The 21913-nt window shown below is 44.7% G+C and overlaps 1 protein-coding gene across 1 annotated transcript in view; it reads right to left on the bottom strand.

The window, feature by feature from the left end:
- IL12RB1 (interleukin 12 receptor subunit beta 1) overlaps positions 1-18982 on the bottom strand; it is a 247624-nt gene extending 228642 nt beyond the window's left edge. Inside the window, exon 1 of the mRNA XM_073636892.1 lies at positions 18690-18982. Within this exon, the coding sequence (XP_073492993.1) occupies positions 18690-18795 (106 nt within the window). The 5' untranslated portion in view covers positions 18796-18982. The remainder of the gene's footprint in view (positions 1-18689) is intronic.
- Positions 18983-21913: the final 2931 nt, after the last annotated feature.

The raw sequence follows: 21913 nt of genomic DNA, 5'->3' as shown, positions 1-21913 counted from the left end.
GCACTCACCGCATGCGCAGGAGAATTTTCCCACGCTGTCAGTGACGTGCATGAGGTGAGCTGAGTTCATTGGACATGACCTCGGCTCATCTTTATGCCGTCACAGCCAGACACTGAGGAGCGCAAGCATGCCTGCGCTTCTCAGTATCTGCCGCATGGCAAGCTGGATTGCAGCTTTCGGCTGCTTTTTGTTTTAACTGCAGGAGCTATCATGTTTTTATGTTTCATTGTGTCTGTTTTTGATATTGATTTTGCCTATTCACTTTTTCTCTAGTGTGAGAATCCTTCTTGCCATGATTTTCTGCTGCGCAGCTATCAGGAGAATATAAGTCATATGGTCTGCACATATTTATCGGATCAACTACTATGATTAATCGGCTTTCAACGTTTAAGCTTCTACATTGAAGATCTTTTATTACTTCTACGAAGGGGTCCAGACAATTACTTTATTTGATGTGCATATTATGTCTTATTATCATGCCTACCTATATGGTGGTCAGCAATGTATATAACCATCTTCTGTCAGTATGATATCTATTATTGCTTATTACTTCAATATTGTCTGCGATTTCATTACCAGTGAGTGCATGGTGCCGGGGTGCACATAATATGGCTTTGGCACACGCTCCGGTGCACTCATGGGTGCATATGTGTGGGAAGACAAAGCCAAAATGGGGGGAGATGATGATATTTCATCCGAGGATGTGAATGTCCCCACACATATGATGCTGACAGGTGTATTGTGAGTATGATGATTCACATATGTTGGAACATGCAATTATTACGGCCCAAGTTGATGACAGTATACCGGAGAATATAATTTTTTCTATATCTATAATGTTGACCGGTGCATTTTTAATAAATGTACATAGTCTTCCATATTTACTAGGGACGTCTATGCACTACCTAGTAGTTACAACATTATAATATTCTGCCCTCTTCCTCCCCCTTTTTTTGGATATTTATGGAGTATCATAATCTGGCCTGCTTTTGGTTAGATAATTGTTATCTGTCATCAACTGGGGATACACCCTTATATCGCATTTTTTTTATCTATTCTCCTATGTTGCTGATTATGCTGCCACCTGTGATATAGGATTTGCTGCGAACATTAAGAAATTTTAAATCAGCTTATAATGTTGTATACATATTTTCTATTTTAGACCATCTCTTAAAATACTGTGCATAATCATACTGGCATGCAATAGTTTAGCTCTGTAGTTTAGCTCTGATAGCATGCCAGCTCTCACTCTCCACTATTACACATAGACCAAAAACTTCTTTCGTGGGCACAGGCACACATACCTTGATATACTCGTTTAGAGCCTATTACCTCCTTCATAGCGCAGACGCGCCCGTGCATGCGCTGTCCGCGCCGTGTGGCATCGCTGGCCAGGCGGGTTGCCGGGGTGACGGGGGGGGAAGACGCATGCCGTCCTCCTCCTCGTCACTTCCTGCGGATGCCGGCTGGCTGCGCCACGGGGCGGGTCAACATGACGTGCGGCGCGCCGATTCGCTCCTTGGCTGGGATTCATTCATTTAAATAGCCCCTGCTTTTAAATCACAACCACGCCTCCTGACGAAGCCGGAAGGTGAAACGCGCGTCGAGGCTACTGCACGGGTCCCACAGAAGCTCTGCTCCATTGGACATGGCACAAGGTAATTCCCTTACTCTGCACCTCTTTTAGTCGGTTATTTAAACATACAGAGGATTGCTATGGCCTTACACTATGCTTTTGACTAATTGCTGGCATTTAATCCAGCTGCCATTCAATAACTTAGCATAGTTAGTGGCTCACCTTAAATGCATATATGCCTTGTTCTGGTTGAATGGGACCCTATGTGTCTCTATGATTCCTGTAGTGTGTTGGATATTCCATCACGCTTTCCATAGGTCCACAGCAGCACTTTCTTCCAAACCTTTTAGATGACTTGCTTTCATGTTCTATATTTGTATTACTTTGAATAAAATTTATTATTTTTGTATAAAACTGACTCCACAGTTTGTTTTTGATTCCCATTAGTCTCCTATGCAACTTTATAATGAGGTATCACCAGTGCATGATATAGACTTGGGAATGCTTTTTTGGTTTTTCTACTAATTTTGGGATTGATTTCACTTTCTAGTGACTTCTCTATAGGTTTACAGTGTGGGAATATTCTCCTGCACTCACCGCATGCGCAGGAGAATTTTCCAACGCTGTCAGTGACGTGCATGAGGTGAGCTGAGTTCATTGGACATGACCTCGGCTCATCTTTATGCCGTCACAGCGAGACACTGAGGAGCACAAGAATGCCTGCACTTCTCAGTCTCTGCGGCATGGCAAGCTGGATGGCAGCGTTCTGCTGCGGTCCAGCCTGTCATGTGAAAGTAGCAGAGCTGAAGCTGTCGTGGGAACCATGGAAAGGTAAGGATGATGTTGCTTTATTATTTTACTTTTATTGCAGGAGATCGTTGGCTTCAGCTGGAATGGGCGTGATCGTAAGAATGGTTTAATTTAGAACAATAAAGAATTGTGTCTTTATTTCAATTAAAGGACTTTATTCTGGGTGTTTGTGTTTTTTTTTTAACTTTGACTATGGGGTTAGTAATGGGCGTTTCTTATAGACGCCTCTCCATTACTAACCTGGGCTTGATGTCAGCTGGCATTATAAGCTGACATCAACCCCAGCCCTATTACCCCACTGCCACCGCTACAGGGCAGTGGGAAGAGCGAGGCTAAGTGCCAGAATTGGCGCATCCTATGGATGCGCCATTTCTGGGGCGGCTGACGGCTGGTGTTTCTAGCCTGGGAGGGGGCCAATATTCATGGCACCCTTCCTGGGCTATTAATATCAGCCCCCAGCTGTCTGCCTAGCCTTTGCTAACTATTAAAATAGGGGGAACCCCACGTCATTTTTTTGGGGGTTCCCCATTTTAATAGCTAGTAAAGGCTAGGTATTCAGCTGGGGGCTGATATTAGTAGCCTGGGAAGCTCTGTGGGTATTACCCCCTTCCCAGGCTTCAAACATCTGCCCCAGCCGTCTGCTTAACCTCCGCTAGAGACTAAAATTACGGGGAATGCCACGCCAATTTTTTTTTCAATAGATCCTTTATTTTAACACTAAATGACAAGTACAGTAATCAACACTATCACTGTACTTATTATATATGTGACTGACATGTTTCTATCTATCTAATCTAAGTGTGATGCTCTATTCTTTCTGTTATAAATTGTCGGGTACCGATGCTGAATTGCCGGCCGGCTTTTTAAAAGAGATGGTGCATGAAAACACTAATATTTTTTTAATAAATCCTTTTACACTAAATGACAAGTACAGTAACCAACACTGTCACTGTACTTCTTATATATGTGACTGACATGTTTCTATCTATCTAATCTATGTGTGATACTCTGTTCTTTCTGTTCTAAATTGTCGGGTGTATACCGGTGTATGCTGCTGCTGAATTGCCGGCTTTTCATGTTTCACTGTGAGCACTGTTCCCATCGATTTGGGCAACCACTGTAATGCCACAACCACCATGGCTGTGGCATTACAGTGAGTGGCAGACAATCGATGCATGATTGGTGCTCTAAATAGCGCCAGACATGCAGGACACGCTTTTGGTGCACGAACAGTTATCGAACATAACCTCGAACAGCCGAATTTTTTGCAAATCGTTCGCGTTCATCGAATGACTCGAACACCGCCCAAAACAGCTCGAATTTGAGATTGGCGAACAGTTCTAGTCGAACACCGCTCATCTCTATTAGAGAGACATCAGCCGGCTATGCTTTGTTGTTCCCATTATTAACGAGTGGGTCTCCTATACTGTTATTGCATATGTAGTGACTGCAAGGGCTGACAAAAATTTGGAGGCACTCCAATGCCCCTTGCAAGAGACGTAGAGGTCAGAGAGCCTCCTAAAAACAATGTTCCTATTGTTAGGAAGCGTGTCTCCCATAGTGTTCGCCTATCCAGTGAAGCAACAGATGCCAAAAATTTGGAGGCACTCCAATGCCCCTTGCAAGAGACATAGAGGTCAGAGAGCTTCCTAAAAGCAATGTTCCCATTGTTAGGAAGTGGGTCTCCCATACTGTTTCCCTATGCATTGAAGCAATGACTGCCAAAAATTTGGAGAAACTCCAATGTCCCTTGCAAGAGACGTAGATATGTTGATATGGTATATATGGTGGTGATATGGTGGTGAAGGATGAGGATGCGGAGAAGGAGGAGGACAAGAGCAAATAGAAAAAATTAGGAAGTGTATACCCATGTCTGGGTGTGGAGACAGAGGTGCATGGGAATAGAGTTAGACCTCCCCAAAAAAAAACACTGTATTTGAGTTTATGTTACGCTGCTATCATTCGATGGAGTTGAGAAGTCTGGCCCAATCCAGCCCTTGTTCATTTTTAGAACAGTCAGCCTGTCAGCATTTTCAGTTGACAGGCGAATGAGCCGATCGGTTATAATTCCACCAGCGGAACTAAAAACACGCTCTGACAAAACGCTAGCGGCAGGGCAGGCCAGGACCTCCAGGTGTAGAGAGCCAGTTCATGCCACGTGTCCAGCTTGGATACCCAATAATTATAAAGCATAGAGGAATTACGGAGGACGTTGGTACGGTCAGCAAGGTACTCCCTCACCATCTTCCGAAACGTTGCACTCCTTGTGAGAGTACCCCCCGCCTCAGGGCCTGTGCGATGGGAGGGTCTGCAAAACCTGTCCCAGAACTTTGACAGTGTTCCCCTGCCTCTGCTGGATTGCATTTGTGGCTCTCTCGTCTGTACTCCTTAGTTGTCCAACAAACTCTGACCTCTGCCGCCAGCGTTTTCAGATGGGAAATTTTTATTAATTCCGCAACAAGGGCCTTCTCGTACTGCACTATTTTATTAGGCCTGTCCTGCAAGGGAATAAGAGACACAAAGTTCTCCCTGTAGCGTGGGTCTAGAAGCATCACCAACCAGTAATGACTGTCACCCAAAATTTGGACAACGCGAGGGTCATGGGAAAGGCAGCGCAGCATAAACTCAGCCATGTGTGCAAGACTGCAAAGAGGAAAGAGTTCCGTGTCCTCACCAAGAGGACGACTGACCATGCTCTCCTTCTCATCCTCCACCTCTTCCTCCTCCTCCCTGTCATCAGGCCATACACGCTGAACAGATGGTATGGCAGTTATGCAGGTAGTACCGTCTATAGCGCAGGAAAATAGCTCCTGTTCTTCCTCCTTCTCCTCCTCCTCTTCCTCATTGTCACCCAATCCACGTTGGGATGAGATGAGGCTGGGCTGTGTGTAATCACCCTGTATGGTTCATTGCTCCATCTCATTGTGCTCCACCTGCAATGCATCCTCTTTAATTGAGAGAAGAGAGCATTTCAGAAGACATAGAAGTGGGATGGTGACGCTAATTATGGCATCATCGCCGCTCACCTTCTTGGTGGAGTCCTCAAAGTTTTGGAGGATGGTACAGATGTCTGACATCCATGTCCACTCCTGAGGTCTTATGTGTGGAGTCTGACCTGAATACCGACGGCCTTGTTGATGCAGGTAGTCAACAACTGCCCTCTTCTGCTCACAAATCCTTCCCAACAACAGCAATGTAGAGTTCCAATGTGTGGGGACATCACACACCAGTCGGTGAGCCGGAAGCTGCAAATGCTGCTGAAGCACGGCAAGAGCGGCGGAAGCTGCATCTGACTTTTTAAAATGGGCACACAGGCGGTGTACCTTAACAAGCAAATCCAAAAGATCCGGGTAGGTTTTGAAAAACCACTGAACCACGAGGTTAAGCACATGGGCCAGGCATGGTACGCGTGTGAGCTTGCCTCACCTCAGAGCCGCCACCAGGTTCCGGCCATTGTCACACACGACCATGCCTGGCTGTAGGTTCAGCGGTGTCAGCCACAGATCTGCCTGCTCTTTTAGAACTGTCAATAACTCTTCAGCGTTGTGTGGTTTGTCACCTAAGCATATTAGCTTCAGCACAGCCTGTTGCCGCTTGGCCGAGGCAGTGCTGCAGTGCTTCCAGCTTGCAACTGATGTGACCATTTTGGAGATGGATGCTGAAGAGGAGGAGGAGGTGGTGCAGGAGCTGTAGAATGTGGGGGCAACCCTGATTGACCCAAGGCCCGCAATCCTTGGCGTCGGGAGGATGTCTCAAGGTCTGACTAGGTCCAGGCTTCCGCAGTATTAACACAGTGTGCCGTCAGTGAGATGTACCGTCCCTGTCCACAAGCACTTGTCCACGTGTCCGTGGTTAGGTGGACTTTCCCTGTAACTGCATTGTTGAGGGCATGGCTTATGCTGTGGGACACGCGCTTGTGTAATGCGGGGACGGCACAGCAGGAGAAATAGTGGCGGCTGGAGACCGAATACCGAGGGAAGGCCGCCCCATGAGGTTGCGGAAAGCTTCCGTCTCCACGAGCCTAAAAGGCAACATTTCGAGCGCAAGCATTTGCAAAATGTGTAAATTTAGTAGAGTGGCCTGTGGGGCGTTAGCTGCGTATTTGCGCTTGCGTTGCAAGGACTGGGGTAGGGACAACTGAACGCTGCGCTAGGACAAGGACGTGGACGTGCTTGCTGATGGTGCTACTTGAGAGTGTTCAACGACAGGTGCAGGGCGGGAGGTACCTTGGCATGCGCCATGGACAGTGGATTGGTGTGCACGCACAACAGCGGAACATGCAGTGATGTCACCCGCAGACACTATTGTTGGACCCTGGGGTTCGGCCCACTTAGTCGGGTGCTTTTCTGCCATGTGCCTCATCATGCTGGTGGTGGTCAGGCTGCTAGTTTTGCTACCCCTGCTGATGCTGGCCTGGCAGGTGGTGCAAATGGCCTTTTTGGGGTTATCGGCAGAGTCTTTAAAAAACAACCAGACTCGGGAAGGCCTAACAGTTGTACTGGCAACTTCCGTCGTGTTGATGTTACGGGGAACGGTTGCCCGCCTTCTTTCTGCGGCCACCACACTGCTTGTTCTTGCCTGTTCTGGTGCTACGCCTCCCTCACCCTGTGTGCTGCTGCCCTCGCTCTGCATGTCACCATGCCAGGTTGGATCAGTGACTTCATCGTCTCCCACCTCATCTTCCACTTCCGCACCATGGTCCTCCTCCTGACTTTCCGGCAATTGTGTCTCATCATCATCCACCTCTTGTGACAGTTTCCCAGTGTCGCCTTCGTGTGACTATGGCTGCTCAAATATTTGGGCATCGCTACATGCAATCTCCTCATGCCTCACTTCAAGTGGACCGGGCGAGAGGCCCGAATCTATAAATGGAAAAGTGAAGTTTTAAATCGCTGGCCCGTAGGTTACTATTTTTCACAGTGACCTGGTGTCAATAACTTCACTGACACACTGCAACAAAATTTACATGGAGGCCAGAAATGGCTGAATTTGGAGCGAACTTCTATATGATACGTGTGACGGAAAACCACAGTTTTAAATAGCTGGCCTGTAGGTTACTTTTTTCACAGCGACCTGGTGTCAATAACTTCACTGACACACTGCAACAAAATTTAAATGGAGGCCAATATTTGCCACGTTCACTAAAATTTCTGGATTTTTATCGCTGTAATATGGAAAGAATCTGGCTGTATTCTGCTATGGCAACAAGTAAATGGAGCAGAAAAACGGTGTTCTGCCTGCCTGCCTAGCTCTGATTATATTTATATATACGTATATATATATATATATATATATATATATATATATACACTGCTCAAAAAAAATAAAGGGAACACTCAAATAATACATCCTAGATCTGAATGAATGAAATATTCTCATTGAATACTTTGTTCTGTACAAGTTCTGTACAAAGTTGAATGTGCTGACAACAAAATCACACAAAAATCATCAATGGAAATCAAATTTATTAACCAATGGAGGCCTGGATTTGGAGTCACCGACAAAATTAAAGTGGAAAAACACACTACAGGCTGATCCAACTTTGATGTAATGTCCTTAAAACAAGTCAAAATGAGGCTCAGTATTGTGTGTGGCCTCCACATGCCTGTATGACCTCCCTACAATGCCTGGGCAAGCTCCTGATGAGGTTGCGGATGGTCTCCTGTGGGATCTCCTCCCAGACCTGGACTAAAGCATCCGCCAACTCCTGGACAGTCTGTGGTGCAACATGACGTTGGTGGATGGAGCGAGTCATGATGCCCCGGATTCAGGTCTCGGGGCAACGGGCGGGCCAGTCCATAGCTTCAATGCCTTCATCTTGCAGGAATTGCTGACACACTCCAGCCATATGAGGTCTGGCATTGTCCTGCATTAGGAGGAACCCAGGACCATCCGCACCAGCATATGGTCTCACAAGGGGTCTGAGGATCTCATCTCGGTACCTAATGGCAGCCAGGCTACCTCTGGTGAGCACATGGAGGGCTGTGCTGCCCTCCAAAGAAATGTCACCCCACACCATTACTGACCCACTGCCAAACCGGTCATGCTGAAGGATTTTGCAGGCTGCAGATCGCTCTCCGCGGCATCTCCAGACTCTGTCACGTCTGTCACATGTGCTCAGTGTGCACCTGCTTTCATCTGTGAAGAGCACAGGGCGCCAGTGGTGACTTTGCCAATCCTGGTGTTCTGTGGCAAATGCCAAGCGTCCTGCACGGTGTTGGGCTGTGTGCACAACCCCCATCTGTGGACGTCGGACCCTCATACCACCCTCATGGAGTCGGTTTCTACCGTTTGTGCAGACACATGCACCTTTATGGCCTGCTGGAGGCCATTTTGCAGGGCTCTGGCAGTGCTCCTCCTGTTCCTCCTTGCACAAAGGCGGAGGTAGCGGTCCTGCTTCTGGGTTGTTGCCCTCCTACGGCCCCCTCCACATCTCCTGGTGTACTGGCCTGTCTCCTGGTAGAGCCTCCCGCCTCTGGACACTACGCTGATAGACACAGCAAACCTTCTTGCCACAGATCACATTGATATGCCATCCTGGAGGAGATCCCACAGGAGACCATCCGCAACCTCATCAGGAGCATGCCCAGGCGTTGTAGGGAGGTCATACAGGCACGTGGAGGCCACACACAATACTGATCCTCATTTTGACTTGTTTTAAGGACATTACGTCAAACTTGGATGAGCCTGTAGTGTGTTTTTCCACTTTAATTTTGGGGGTGACTCCAAATCCAGACCATTGGTTAATAATTTTGATTTCCATTGATGATTTTTGTGTGATTTTGTTGTCAGCACATTCAACTTTGTACAGAACAAAGTTTTCAATGAGAATATTTCATTCATTCAGATCTAGGATGTGTTATTTGAGTGTTCCCTTTATTTTTTTGAACAGTATATATACAGGGTGGGCCATTTATATGGATACACCTAAATTAAATGGGAATGGTTGGTGATATCAACTTCCTGCTTGTGGCACATTAGTATATGGGAAGGGGAAAAGTTTTCCAGATGTGTGGTGACCATGGTGGCCATTTTGAAGTCGGCCATTTTGGATCCAACTTTATTTTTTTCAATGGGAAGAGGGTCAAACTTATTGAGAATTTCATAACAAAAACAAAATTGTTGTGGAATACCTAGACTAACAGGACTTTAATGGATCCTCTTGCTATATGCACTGCAATCTGCCACATACACTGCCTGCCTGCCTAATTCCTGCTATCACCACTGATTTTATGCAGCTGGATTAGTCCTCAGAAGGACTGTTAGTTCAGATGGATATTACAGATATATGTTGTGGAATACCTATACTAACTCTAAACAAGCAAATCTCTCCCTAACGCAGCAGCACCTCTCCCTACTCTGCCTGATTCCGGAGTAGACTGTGACGAGCATGGCGGCGCCCAGTCTTATTTACACCTGATGATGCTGTGCGGCCAGCCAATCACTGTAATGCCACAACCAACATGGCTGCGGCATTAAAATGTGTGGCAGGTGATCCCTGCATGTTCATTGGCTCTCTAAAGAGCGCCAAACATGCAGGGAGGGGACCTGAACTCCCATGATCCTGCCTCATGTGTCCCATAATCCTGCCCCATCTGTTTCCATCCTACTGCATGTGTCCCATTATCCTGCCCTATCTGTCTCCTTCCTGCCCCATCTGTCTCCTTCCTGCCCCATCTGTCTCCATCCTGCCCCATGTTTCTCCATCCTGCCCCATGTGTCTCCATCCTGCCCCATGTGTCTCCATCCTGCCCCATGTGTCTCCATCCTGCCCCATGTGTCTCCATCCTGCCCCATGTGTCCCATGATTCTTCCTAATCTGTCTACATCCTGCGCCATGTGTCCCATGATCCTGCCTCATCTGTCCCATGATCCTGCCCCATCTGTCCTATGATCCTGCCTCATCTGTCTCCATCCTGCCCTATCTATCTCCATCCTGCCCTATCTATCTCCATTCTGCCCCATGATCCTGCCCCATCTGTCACCATCCTGCCCCATGTGTCCCATGATCCTGCCCCATCTGTCCTATGATCCTGCCTCATCTGTCTCCATCCTGACCTGTATCCATCATGCCCCATCTATCTCCATTCTGCCCCATGATCCTGCCCCATCTGTCTACATCCTACCCCATCTATCTCCATTCTGCCCCATGATCCTGTCCCATCTGTCTACATCCTGCCCCATCTGTCTCCATCTGGCCCCATGTGTCCCATGATCCTGCCTCATTTGTCTCCATCCTGCCCCATGTGTCCCATGATCCTGCCTCATTTGTCTCCATCCTGCCCCATGTGTCCCATGATCCTGTCTCATCTGACCCATGATCCTGCCCCATCTATATCCATACTGCCCCATGTGTCCCATGATCCTGCGCCATCTGTCTCCATTCTGTCCCCATTCTGTCCCATGTTCCCATGATCCTGCCCCATCTGTTCAATAAAAAGTAAAAAATAAAAAGTTTCTCCTTGTCTGGTAGCAGGCCATCAGCATAGTCTCCCTCATACATTTGAGGTGCCTGACAGTAACGCCATACACTGGTGACGTGTACGTCGATATCAGCTGCAATCTTGTGATTGGTTGCTTCCTGCACGGCAATAGATTTTAACTGAATGTGCTTCCGAGGATGCACGTACAGTTACTGAACTGGCATGATCTGGCCCCTGGGGCCTGGTAAACAGAAGAGGGCCATGAATTTTCCCACACGCGATTCCACTGCCATCTTCCTCTGTACGAAACGGGTTAAGGTACTCTCCATAGCACCTATTTAAGCTTTAGGCTCCGGACATTGCAGAAACGTGTGTAGGGAGTCCTGTAAGGTCTCATAACGCCCAGAACACTTTGAACTTGCTTTTGCTATCATCCCACTGCACCTTGAACTTCACCTTGTCACTTAGCAAACAAACTCTCCTCTAGAAACAGGAAGCAGTCTCCTTTTTTCTGTCTCTAACCCCTCCTACTGTGGGATAGACGAAACACTTAACTATGTCTGGTCCTGTAGTCTTTTGCTTTGCAGATCTAACCTTTCACCTACAGTCTAGCACACAGCTTGCATTACTGTCCTACATTAATACTATACGAACAATACTTATACTATACCTTACTCCATTGTCATCATCTGACTGCAGCTACCATCTAATGTTCTAAATCTTAGTCTATGTTCTATCTATACTTACTCTGCACTGTACATTACTCACACTAGGCATTACCTTTACAGTACTTGTATATCAGCAGCATTACCTAAAACAATATGCATTAGTAAGCATTACATTCTTAAAACTGCATGACATAGTTCACAATTCACATATCACAGTACATGTACAAAAATGCATGACACTATTCACTTTACGCAATTGTGGTCTTCAGGGGCAAGAACGTGACAGTCACTGTCCACACCCTTACATGACCTTGGTTATCCAGCTTTAGGCTACAAATCTGCAGTCACTGTGAGGATTCTCCAGAGCCAGCACGGGGATCGAGTAGTCATGTGACTGCAAGTATGCAATTTGCATACTTCTGGCCACATTCCAACTAGACTTTTATCCAGCCTTTATCAATACTCTTGCACTGAGTGATACAGTGCCCATCTAGTCAGCACATCACCGCATGTATGCAAATTACATACTTGCAGTCATGAACCTGCTGCTCCCATTCCCGGCACTGGAGAATGTTCACAGGGTGCAATGTATGCAATGTGAAGATTCACAAGTCTGTAGTCACATAAAGTGTCTGCAGCTTTGTACCTGAAGGCAAGACAATCCCTTTAAGCAAGCAGTTCATGGTAGAAAAACCATCAACATAACAGAGTTGAAGCTGTGTTGTGTGGGGAGAGGGTTGCATGGGCTACAAATTCCTCCAAGCTGATGTGCAGGACTAATCATTACTTACCAGATTCACAGACATCTGATATTGGGTCTTTTTTTTTATTTCATTTCAAAAAAGTCTTATAATTTTTACTTATTTGTTTGCTTTGGGTCTCTATATCTACTTTTCAACAAATGTAGAACAAGTGTAAAATTCTGATGTCATTTTATGTCAAATTTATGCAGAAATATGGAAAATTATGAAGAGTTTGCAAACTTTCAAATACAAATATTTGCATGTGGACACTTAACAACTGAATTATGCAAATTTAACCCCTTCACCCCACAAGCCTGTTTTCACATTCATGACCAGGCCAAATTTTACAATTCTGCCCACTGTCATTTAATGTGGTAATAACTCTGGAACGCTTCAACAGAATCCTCTGATTTTGATACAGTTTTTTGTGACATACTGTACTTCATTATAGTGGTAAAATTTGATTTGCATTTATTTGTGAAAAAATTGGAAATTTGGAGAAAATTTTGCAATTTTTAAACTTTTAATTTAAATGCCCTTAAACCAGAGAGTTATATCACACAAAATAGTTCAGAAATAACATTTTTCACATGTCTACTTTACATCAGCACAATTTTTTAAACTTAATTTTTTTTTCTTAGGAAGTTAGGTTAAAAGTTGACCATTTTTTTAGGGACCACATCACATTTGAAGTGACTTTGAGGGGCTTATATGACAGAAAATACCCAAAATTGATATCATGCTAAAACTGTACCAATCAAGGTGCTCAAAACCACTTTTAATAAGTTTATTAACCCTTCAGGTGTTTCACAGGAACTGAAGCAATGTGGAAGGAAAAAAATCAACATTTAACTTTTTTTCACAAAAATTTTACTTTAGACTCAAATTTTTTTTGTTTTCGCAAGGGTAACAGGAGAAAATGAACCATAAATTTGTTGTGTGATTTCTCCTGATACCCTATATGTGGGGAAAAACTACTGTTTGGGCCCACGGCAGGGCTCGGAAGGGAAGGAGCACCGCTTGACTTTTTGAATGCAAAATTGGCTGAAATCAACAGCGGATGCCATGTTACATTTGTAGAGCCCTTGATGTGCCTAAACAGTGGAAACTCCCCACAAATAACACCATATTGGAAACTACACCCCTCCAGGAACTTTTCTAGATGTGCGGTGAGCACCTTCAACCCCCAGGTGCTTCACAGAAGTTTATAACGTTGAGCTGTGAAAATAAAAAATCTAATTTTTCCTATAAAAATGTTGTTTTAGCCTCAATTTTTTTACAAGGGTAGCAGGAGAAATTGCACCATACAATTTGTTGTGCAATTTCTGATGAGTACACCGATACACTTTTTGAAGCACAGTGCAGAGCTCAGAAGTGAAGAAGAACCATATTGGAGTTCATATTTTTCTGGAATGGTTTGAAGGTGCCATGTCACATTGGCAGAACCCCTGAGGTGCCAGAACAGCAGAACCCCCTCATAATGGATGTCATTTTGCAAACTACACCTCTCAATGAATTAATTTAGGTGTGCAGTCAGCATGTTGACACCACATGTGCCTCTCAGAAGTTTATACCATTGAGCGGTGAAGAAAGAATAATTAAATTTTTACCCCTAAAATGTTGTTTTAGCCTCAAATTTTTAATTTTTATAAGGGCTTATAGGAAAAATGGACCTCTCAGTTTGTTGTGCAATTTCTCCAGAGTGCTCCAATACCCTGCATGTAATCGGGAACTACTTTTCAGGCACTGTACAAAGCTCAGAAGGGAAGGGGCGTCATTTTATAGTGCAGATTTTACTGCTAAGGTTCGCGGTGCAATGACCCACTGGGAGAGCCTGTTAGGTGCCCGAACAGCAGAACCCCCAATATGTGACCCTATTTTACAAATTACACCTTTCAATGAATTTATCTAAGAATGCAGTGATCATATTGACACCAGGGGCGTGTCACAAAATTTTATATCATTGGGCAATGAAGAAAAAACAATTACATTTTTACAACAAAAAAATGGTCAAAAATTGCACCAAAATGTGTCACACAATTTTTGGGGACCGTGGAAATACCCCATATGTGACTGTACAGTACTGCTTAGCCACACGGGGAGACTCGAGAGGGATGGAACGCTATTTGCCTCCTGGAGTGCAGATTTTCCTAGAATAGTTTGCAGACTCTATATACAGAGTTCCTAAGTTCTTGAAGATCAGAGTAACCCCCTCAAGTGACCCCCATTTTGGAAATTATACTCCTTTGGGAATTTTAGTGATGATTTTGACTCCATGGGTTTTCCAGAAGCAAGCAGTATTGGATCTTGCTGAGTGAAAATTGCAAATCTGCTATTGTAGTGCCTGTGCATTGTAGTGCCCAGTATGTTGTAGTGCCCAGGATGTTATGCCCAGCTCCTGCTTCTGGAGACATGCACCCGTAAGCTAAGCAAGCTCTCATCACTACAGAAATGCCTAACATGTGGATGCTAAATGAGGTTTGGGCACACTGTGGGGCTCAGAAGGGAGGGGGCATTTGGATTTGGAAGTACAGAATTTGCTGGATTTCTTTTGGCGAGCAAGGAGCCATAGTGCTTTTCCAGAGCCTTTTTACTCCCAGTAATGTGGAAGCCCCTCTATTTGCATTAACAGACGACGGACCTGAGTGGGGACTTGCTTTTTTGGTGGAATGAGTTGCAGCTTTTATTGGGAACATTTTAAATAACATTTGGTATCATAATTATCCGGCACTCTACGCTGAACACTTACTTTGGGGTTTCCATCTAAATCTCCCAGTTCAGATTAAACCCCTGAGAGATCCATTCACTAGAATGATGCAGCACAGTTACTCTGGGCTCCGTCTGGCCTCTGTTCAGCCGTGTCCTTATTTTCAGAGGTGCACAAAACTGTGGCCGACGGCACTTTTATGCACGCCTAAAAAGACAGACAAAGCCGGATCATAGGAAAGACAGCGTTCACAGTGCCTCCATCTGCTTCGTTATAAGGAATCTTCCGCCGGGAGTTCCGTATGAATCACGTATTTCAGAGATTTACACAGAAACCCCAATGTAAGCGCTCAGTGCAGAGCGCAGGATAAATGTGAGCCAAGCCTTACTGCGATCTTTGGGAGGGAGAATGAACAAATCAACAGCAGGTCAATAGAATTGGTTTTATTTATTTTTTACGCCATTCCTCGTGCAGTATAAGTGATTAGATGACTTTATTCTTTGGATTTGTGCGATTACAGCAATACCAGATTTATATCGTTTTTTCATGTTTGGCTGCTGTCACACGCTAAAAGACGCTTTATTTTTGCAAAAACTATTTTTTGCATCGCCATATTTTGAGAGCTATAATTTTTCCATATTTTTGCAGACAGAGTCATGCGGGGTCTTGTTTTTTTCTGGACGAATTAACGTTTTTATTGGTACCATTTTCGGGCACATGACAATTTTCTATTCTGATATTTGAGATGCAGAATGAATAAAAAACAGAAATTGTGGAACTGTTTTTTGAGGTTTTTTTTATGCCATTCCATGTGTGGTAAAATTGATAAGGCAGCTTTATTCTTCCGGTCAGTACAATTACAGTGGAACCACATTTATGTTTTTTTTTATGTTTTGTCACTTTTACACAATAAAAACTATTTTATAGAAAAAATAATTATTTTTGCATTGCTTTTTTCTGAGAGCTATAACTTTTTCATTTTTCCGCTCATGGAGCTGTATGCCAGCTTTTATTTTTTGCGGGACAAGATGACGTTTTCAGCCATACTATTTTTATTTACATTCGTCTTTTTGATCGTGTTATATTCCACTTTTTGTTTCTGCAGTATGATGAAAAAGCATAGTTTTTTGCCTAATTTTTATTTATTTTTTATGATGTTCACTGAAGGGGTTAACTAGTGGGACAGTTTTATTGGTCGGGTTGTTCCAGACGCGACGATTCCGAATGTGTTTCTTTTTTTTTGCATAAAAATATTTATTTATGGGTCCAATATATTTATATATTTTTTATTATTATTTTGTGATTTTGTTAAAAAATATTTTTAACATTTTTTTTTACTCTTTTACTTAGTCCCACTATGGAACTTTCACTTTCAGCACTCTGATCACAGTTATAAAGAATAGCAATGCAGGAGCATTGCTATGCTTTGTAACCGTCAGTGCTGCACTGACACAAGTTAGTTAGATGATGCCCTGTGCATGATCTAACTAACTGGCTAGCCCGGGGACCCAGATGTCGTCTTGATGACATCGGGTCACCATGGCAACGATTGGGAGCGCCAATCGGAGGGCAGAGGGAGCCCCTTCCCTCTGCCTGCCTTCTAAATGATGCGATCATCATCTATCGCAGCATTTAGAGGGTTAAACTGCCGGGAGCGGTGCGGGCACTGCTCCTGGCAGTGAGTACTGGGTGTCAGCTGTCATGTCATCTGAACACCCGGTGGCGATCGCGTGCGCACAGTTGCTGTGCGTGCAAAATCGCCTGGGCATATCCATATGTCTAAGGTCGGTAAGTACCTACCAATAGTGATGAGTGAGCATGTTCTATTAACCCCTTCGGCGAGCATGCTCGGGGTGCTCGCCGAGTATTTTGGCGTGCTCGGCATTTCTTTTAGTGTCGCCGCGCCTGCAAGTGTCATGGCTGTTTGACAGCTGTCACACATGTAGAGATTGCCTACATTGCCTACATGTAGAGATTTCCTTGCAGCATCATAGAAACCTCAATGTTCTAACTGTACACTGTCTATTGCTAGGTATCGAGATGAAATCCTCAGAGTCATTGTCAGACCTTACACTGATGTCCGTGGGTTTCTTCTAGTGCCTGGTAATGATGAGCCTCGTGTGACTGAGTGAGTAGGCAGTTCCTGGATGATGAAGGCATTGATTACCTTTCACACAACCCATAGCTGAATCCAATTGAGAACCACTGGGAAATAATGTATCATTGCATATGCCAATGCCTATTAATGCCACAAACTATCCCAGAGCTCACTGGTGCCATGATCCAAGTCTGGGAAGAGTTCCCCACATCACCATTTGCCATCTCATTAGCTACATGCTTGGACTTTAATATCAGTAAACATTTTCAACTGAGATTGTTTGTTCATTTAGTTCCTATGTGTGATTTAAGTGTTCCCCTAATTTGTGGAGTAGTAAATAATACTACAGAAGAACTACTTGAACAGAATGTTACAATATATTGGTAAATATAATATTAAAAGCTTATAAATAATTGATTGGGAATTTGGAACCTGTCAAGAGAAAAAAAACGCTATTAAACAGCAGCTATGGGGTCACTGTAGCAGGTTAATAGTGTTCTGAACCTGCCCGGCGCCACCACTTATAGCCGCTCTGCCAGAAGGAAATTAACTTTATTTCTCCCGGCAGCATTCAGATTCCAGTCATAGGGGTGGCACTTCACGGTTTTAGTTAATGCTCTGAGCATAGAGAGCGGCGGCTGTAACTGCACCCCCGGCACTGACTGAAAGCTCACTCATCATTAAGGGCCCGCTGTCAGTCAGTACAGGAGGCATAGTTATAGTCGCTGCTCTCAGAGCGGTGCCTGAAACTGTGCCAGCATCGCCCCTATGACTGAACGCCAAATGCTGCAGGGGGAGAACAAAGTTCATTAGCTCCTTGCAGTGGGGCTCTAAGTGCAGGCGCCGGGCAGGTTCAGATTAACCCAATATCTGCAGGATAATAGCGTTTTTCACGTAACAGGTTCCCTTTAAGCCTCCAAAATATTCATATTCTAGTGTCTTATTTGCTTATTCAGTTATTTAAAGAGCTATTGTGGTAGACGGAAGTCATAGAGATTTCTTATTGGTAGGACACTTTCAAATTTAGATCACAAGCTCATAGGATGCACAATTGTTGTACCTCATTTATATTATTATAATTTGGATAGCTCATGAAGTAACCACCATTGATGATCCAATGAAATTGTACATTTACAGGTTGACCACTTTTTATTACAGCATTTTTGGTATGTAACGTCATTATTAAAAAAAATGGTGTATTATTTTTTGTCCTAATTGTTATGACCTTCCTCTTTTTAATCAAAGTGCTGACTAGCTCTTTTCTGATACTATCATTGGCTAGTTATATAATTGTGCTTCTAATACATTTTAGAGTAACAGGAGCAAAACCTTTCCAGACTTTCAGTTTCCATGGTCCTTCCATAGGGATGCCATTAGGGTCCAATAATTAATTTTGGTTTGAAAGTCAGGTCTAGAAGATTTGTATGTTGTGAACACCAACCAACCAACCTTGACTTTCTCCAGTGCAGAATTTACTGCTCTTTCTTGCTTAGGGATGAACATGTTGTAGGAATTTTTGAATAGTAAAACAGGATTAAAATGATAAAACATACAATATTTCAAAGTTATGACTAATGACATAGTTAAGCTTTTTCTTTTAACTCTAAAATGTAAAATACGTTCACAATGTAACATGAATAGATGCAGTGTCTGCACCACCTTACCTGTCTTTTGTCCAAAAGCGATATAAATTAGTAACAGCATCCAACATAATATGTTGATCCCAGCTGTGGAACCAGTAGATGCTAGCCGTAATTTCATCCACATCATGGTTTGAAGTCCTATACTCCAAAAGTATTGTCACTAATTTGCTATGAGATGCTTATGAGACAATGGTAATTGTAGACTGAGCCAGAGGATCATCTGTTCATTGCAGAAGTATTTCTCATAAACTGTAACTGAAATCATAAGTGGGGAATGTAGGTGACAAAATGACAACTGTCTTAAAGTAGTTTACTGCTGTGGTTTGTAGTAAGATGTCTCTGCAAAATGAGGAGGTGTATGTAGAGCAGCTGTGACATACTTAAAACCACAGTCAAGCTATGCATGAGGCAGGTACAAAAAGGCTCCTGTGCCTCTCAAACTGTGACGTGCAAATCCAAACAGGGATGTGAAAGGAACAGTGGCTTCAGTCGCCACATCGTGCACCTGGTCATCTCATAAGTTACTTCTCTTAATATGGGAACTTTGAAACAGAAGACTTTTCATGCAGGTGGAACATTGTACTACTACTGCTTCAAGACAGCACATGACTATGCAGTAGATGGAAAATTAATTGTGTCATAGTCAAGCCTGTCTAAAAGGTGGGAAATTCCTTCACCAATCCATATTAGTCAAAACGACATCATCATGCTTAATCATAGTAGTCTTTTTTTCAGTTTAACTAGATGAATGTACTATAAAAAATATATTGAAAGTATAAACTACAAGTTTATTTTATCTCAGACTATATTCAGACAAAGGTGGCACAGTTTTAGCTATGGATAGACAGTAGTGTTGAGCGAGCACTAAAATGCTCGGGTGCTCGAAGCTCGGGCCGAGCTCGCCGTGATACTCGGGTGCTCGACCCGAGCAACGAGCCCAATGTTAGTCTATGGGAGACTCGAGCATTTTTGCGGCGGCACCCCCGGCAGTCTTTTAAAAGCCTAACAAGTGCCCAAGACGATAGTGACAGTGCTCAAATGACATGGGGACAGCATGGGGATCGCCCCAGGAAGCATTTCTGACCCCCAGGTCACTGCTGTCAACAACGTGGTCAGAGGTATTGAGCCACTTTTATGGGCTCACAATAAAACGTTCAAAAACTAAAGTGAAACTTTTTTTCCTGTGAAATATGTTAAGGAACATCCTTTCCAGGGAAAAGACTTGTGTATAAGTTAAAATAAATGACCAAAAACAACAATACTCATCCACACCTTCGGCTATGTTCACAAGTAGCATTTTTTTTGCCTTTTTGCACTTTTGTATTGCTTTCAACTATGACAAATGCATTCACCGGGAAATGTCATTTTAACATTTTACAACCTTATCTGGCCATGTGCTGTGTGACACATGCATAAAGTGCTGAAAAGACATGGGAACAGCATGGGGAAGACTCCTGGAAGCATCTCTGACTCCCTGGTCACTGTCTAAAAGTGTGCCCATCATAAGTGATCCTTGCCGCATCAGAAGATGCAGACTTGCAACTATCGCCATGCAAGTTCTAGTCCCAGGGCAGTGTTCAATTGTACCTCCCCCATTCCTTGCAATACAAGCGCAAGTATGCAGCCTGCCACTCACCTACCCCCAGGCTGCAATACCATACTGCTTGCTAGCTTGAACTTGAAATTGGGCATTTTAGGCATGTGGAGGCGGAATCTGGCCACCACGTCATGGCTGTGTTGGCGGCCTGGAATCCATACTCAGTCCCCAGCCGCCCCGCGGCCGGGTGTCCATACTCGGTCCCCAGCCGCCCCGCGGCCGGGTGTCCACACACGGTCCCCAGCGGCCTGGGGGCAGCCGGGTGTCCATAAACGGTCCCCAGCCGCCCCCATTTCTCATTGGAACATCCCCCCACACACTTTTCTTAGCCCGGCCTGCTTTAGGCAGCATTGGACGAGCCCACCAAAGAACCAGACTCCTCCGGTGGGCCCTGACTTCTCCATCGGTGGAGTTGAGAGTGCCAAGGTGAGGAGCATGATGATGATGACAGAAGCTAGCATCTGCTATGTTTTCTTTTAATGCAAGTGTAAGTGTGCAGCCTGCCACCCACCCACCCCCAGACTGCAATTCCATACTGCTAGCTTGCACTTGAAATGTGGCCTTTTAGTTTGGAGGAGGCCGAAGCTGGCCACTACCTCATGGCTGCTTCGGCAGCGAGGTATCCATACTCAGTCCCCAGCCACCCCTATTTGTCCCGGTAACCTTTCCCACACTTTTCTTAGCCTGGCCTGCTTTAGGGCAGCATTGGCCGAGCCCACCGGACTATCAGACTCCTCCGGTGGGCCCTGGCTTCTCCATCAGGGGAGTTGAGAGTGCCAAGGTGAGGAGCATGATGAGGATGATAGAAGTTAGCATCTGCTTTGTTTTGTTGTAATGCAAGCGCATGTATGTAGTAGCGGCTAGGCCTGAGGTGGTCAGCGTTTTGGCACATATCCTACCTCCTCCGAGGATTGCTGGATGTTTTCCTGCTACTATCCAAGTTCTATGACTCTCGTTAAACAAAGCTTCAGGTGATAAATGATGGATGAGGTAGTGGCAAAGGAGAAAGAGCAGGAGAAACAGGGACCATTCACATCAATATCAGGCCAGTCAACCAGATATGTCTTGTAGGATATGTTTCTGTAACAAAAGGAGCGGTTCGGCTACACAGTTATAGGGCATACAGTGAGTGCAATGCCTACCAAAAATTTCGAGCCACTCCAATGCCCCTTGGAAATGACATGGAGGTCAGAGGGCCTTAACTAAACCTTTTTTTCCATTTATAGCAACTGGGTCTCCTGTGCACTGTTGGCCTAAGCAGTGAATGGAAGGCTTTCCAAAAATTATGAGGAACTGCAATGCCCCTTACAAGAGCCATGTGTGGCACCCCAGGGGTCTGGTCACCACAGTAATAGAGATATTAAGTCGGAGAGCAAGTGGGAGGTTTCCTGGTCAGGATCCCTTAAACATGCAACATCCTCCTGCCCCAGTCCTGGGAGGGGAGAATTCTGCCCTTATAAACTGGATCTGGGGCGGGGTTGAGTGAGTCAGAGAACAGAAAACAGTCAGAGTCAGAGTGAGAGCAAGGGAAAGTAACAGCTAGGAGCTAAAGACCAGGGGCTGGAAGCTGAGCAGAGCTCGCCCTGGCAGAAGACAATAGGAACCAGACACAGGAGTCCGAGGCTGTGAGGACTTATATATCCAGCAG

This window comes from Phyllobates terribilis, unplaced genomic scaffold (genome assembly GCF_046119375.1).
Source record: "Phyllobates terribilis strain yellow unplaced genomic scaffold, ASM4611937v1 Scaffold_1__5_contigs__length_1240528914, whole genome shotgun sequence".
Classification (NCBI taxonomy): domain Eukaryota; kingdom Metazoa; phylum Chordata; class Amphibia; order Anura; family Dendrobatidae; genus Phyllobates; species Phyllobates terribilis.
The sequence above is the reverse complement of the archived record's forward strand: the minus strand, read 5'-3'. Positions and strand labels throughout refer to the sequence as shown.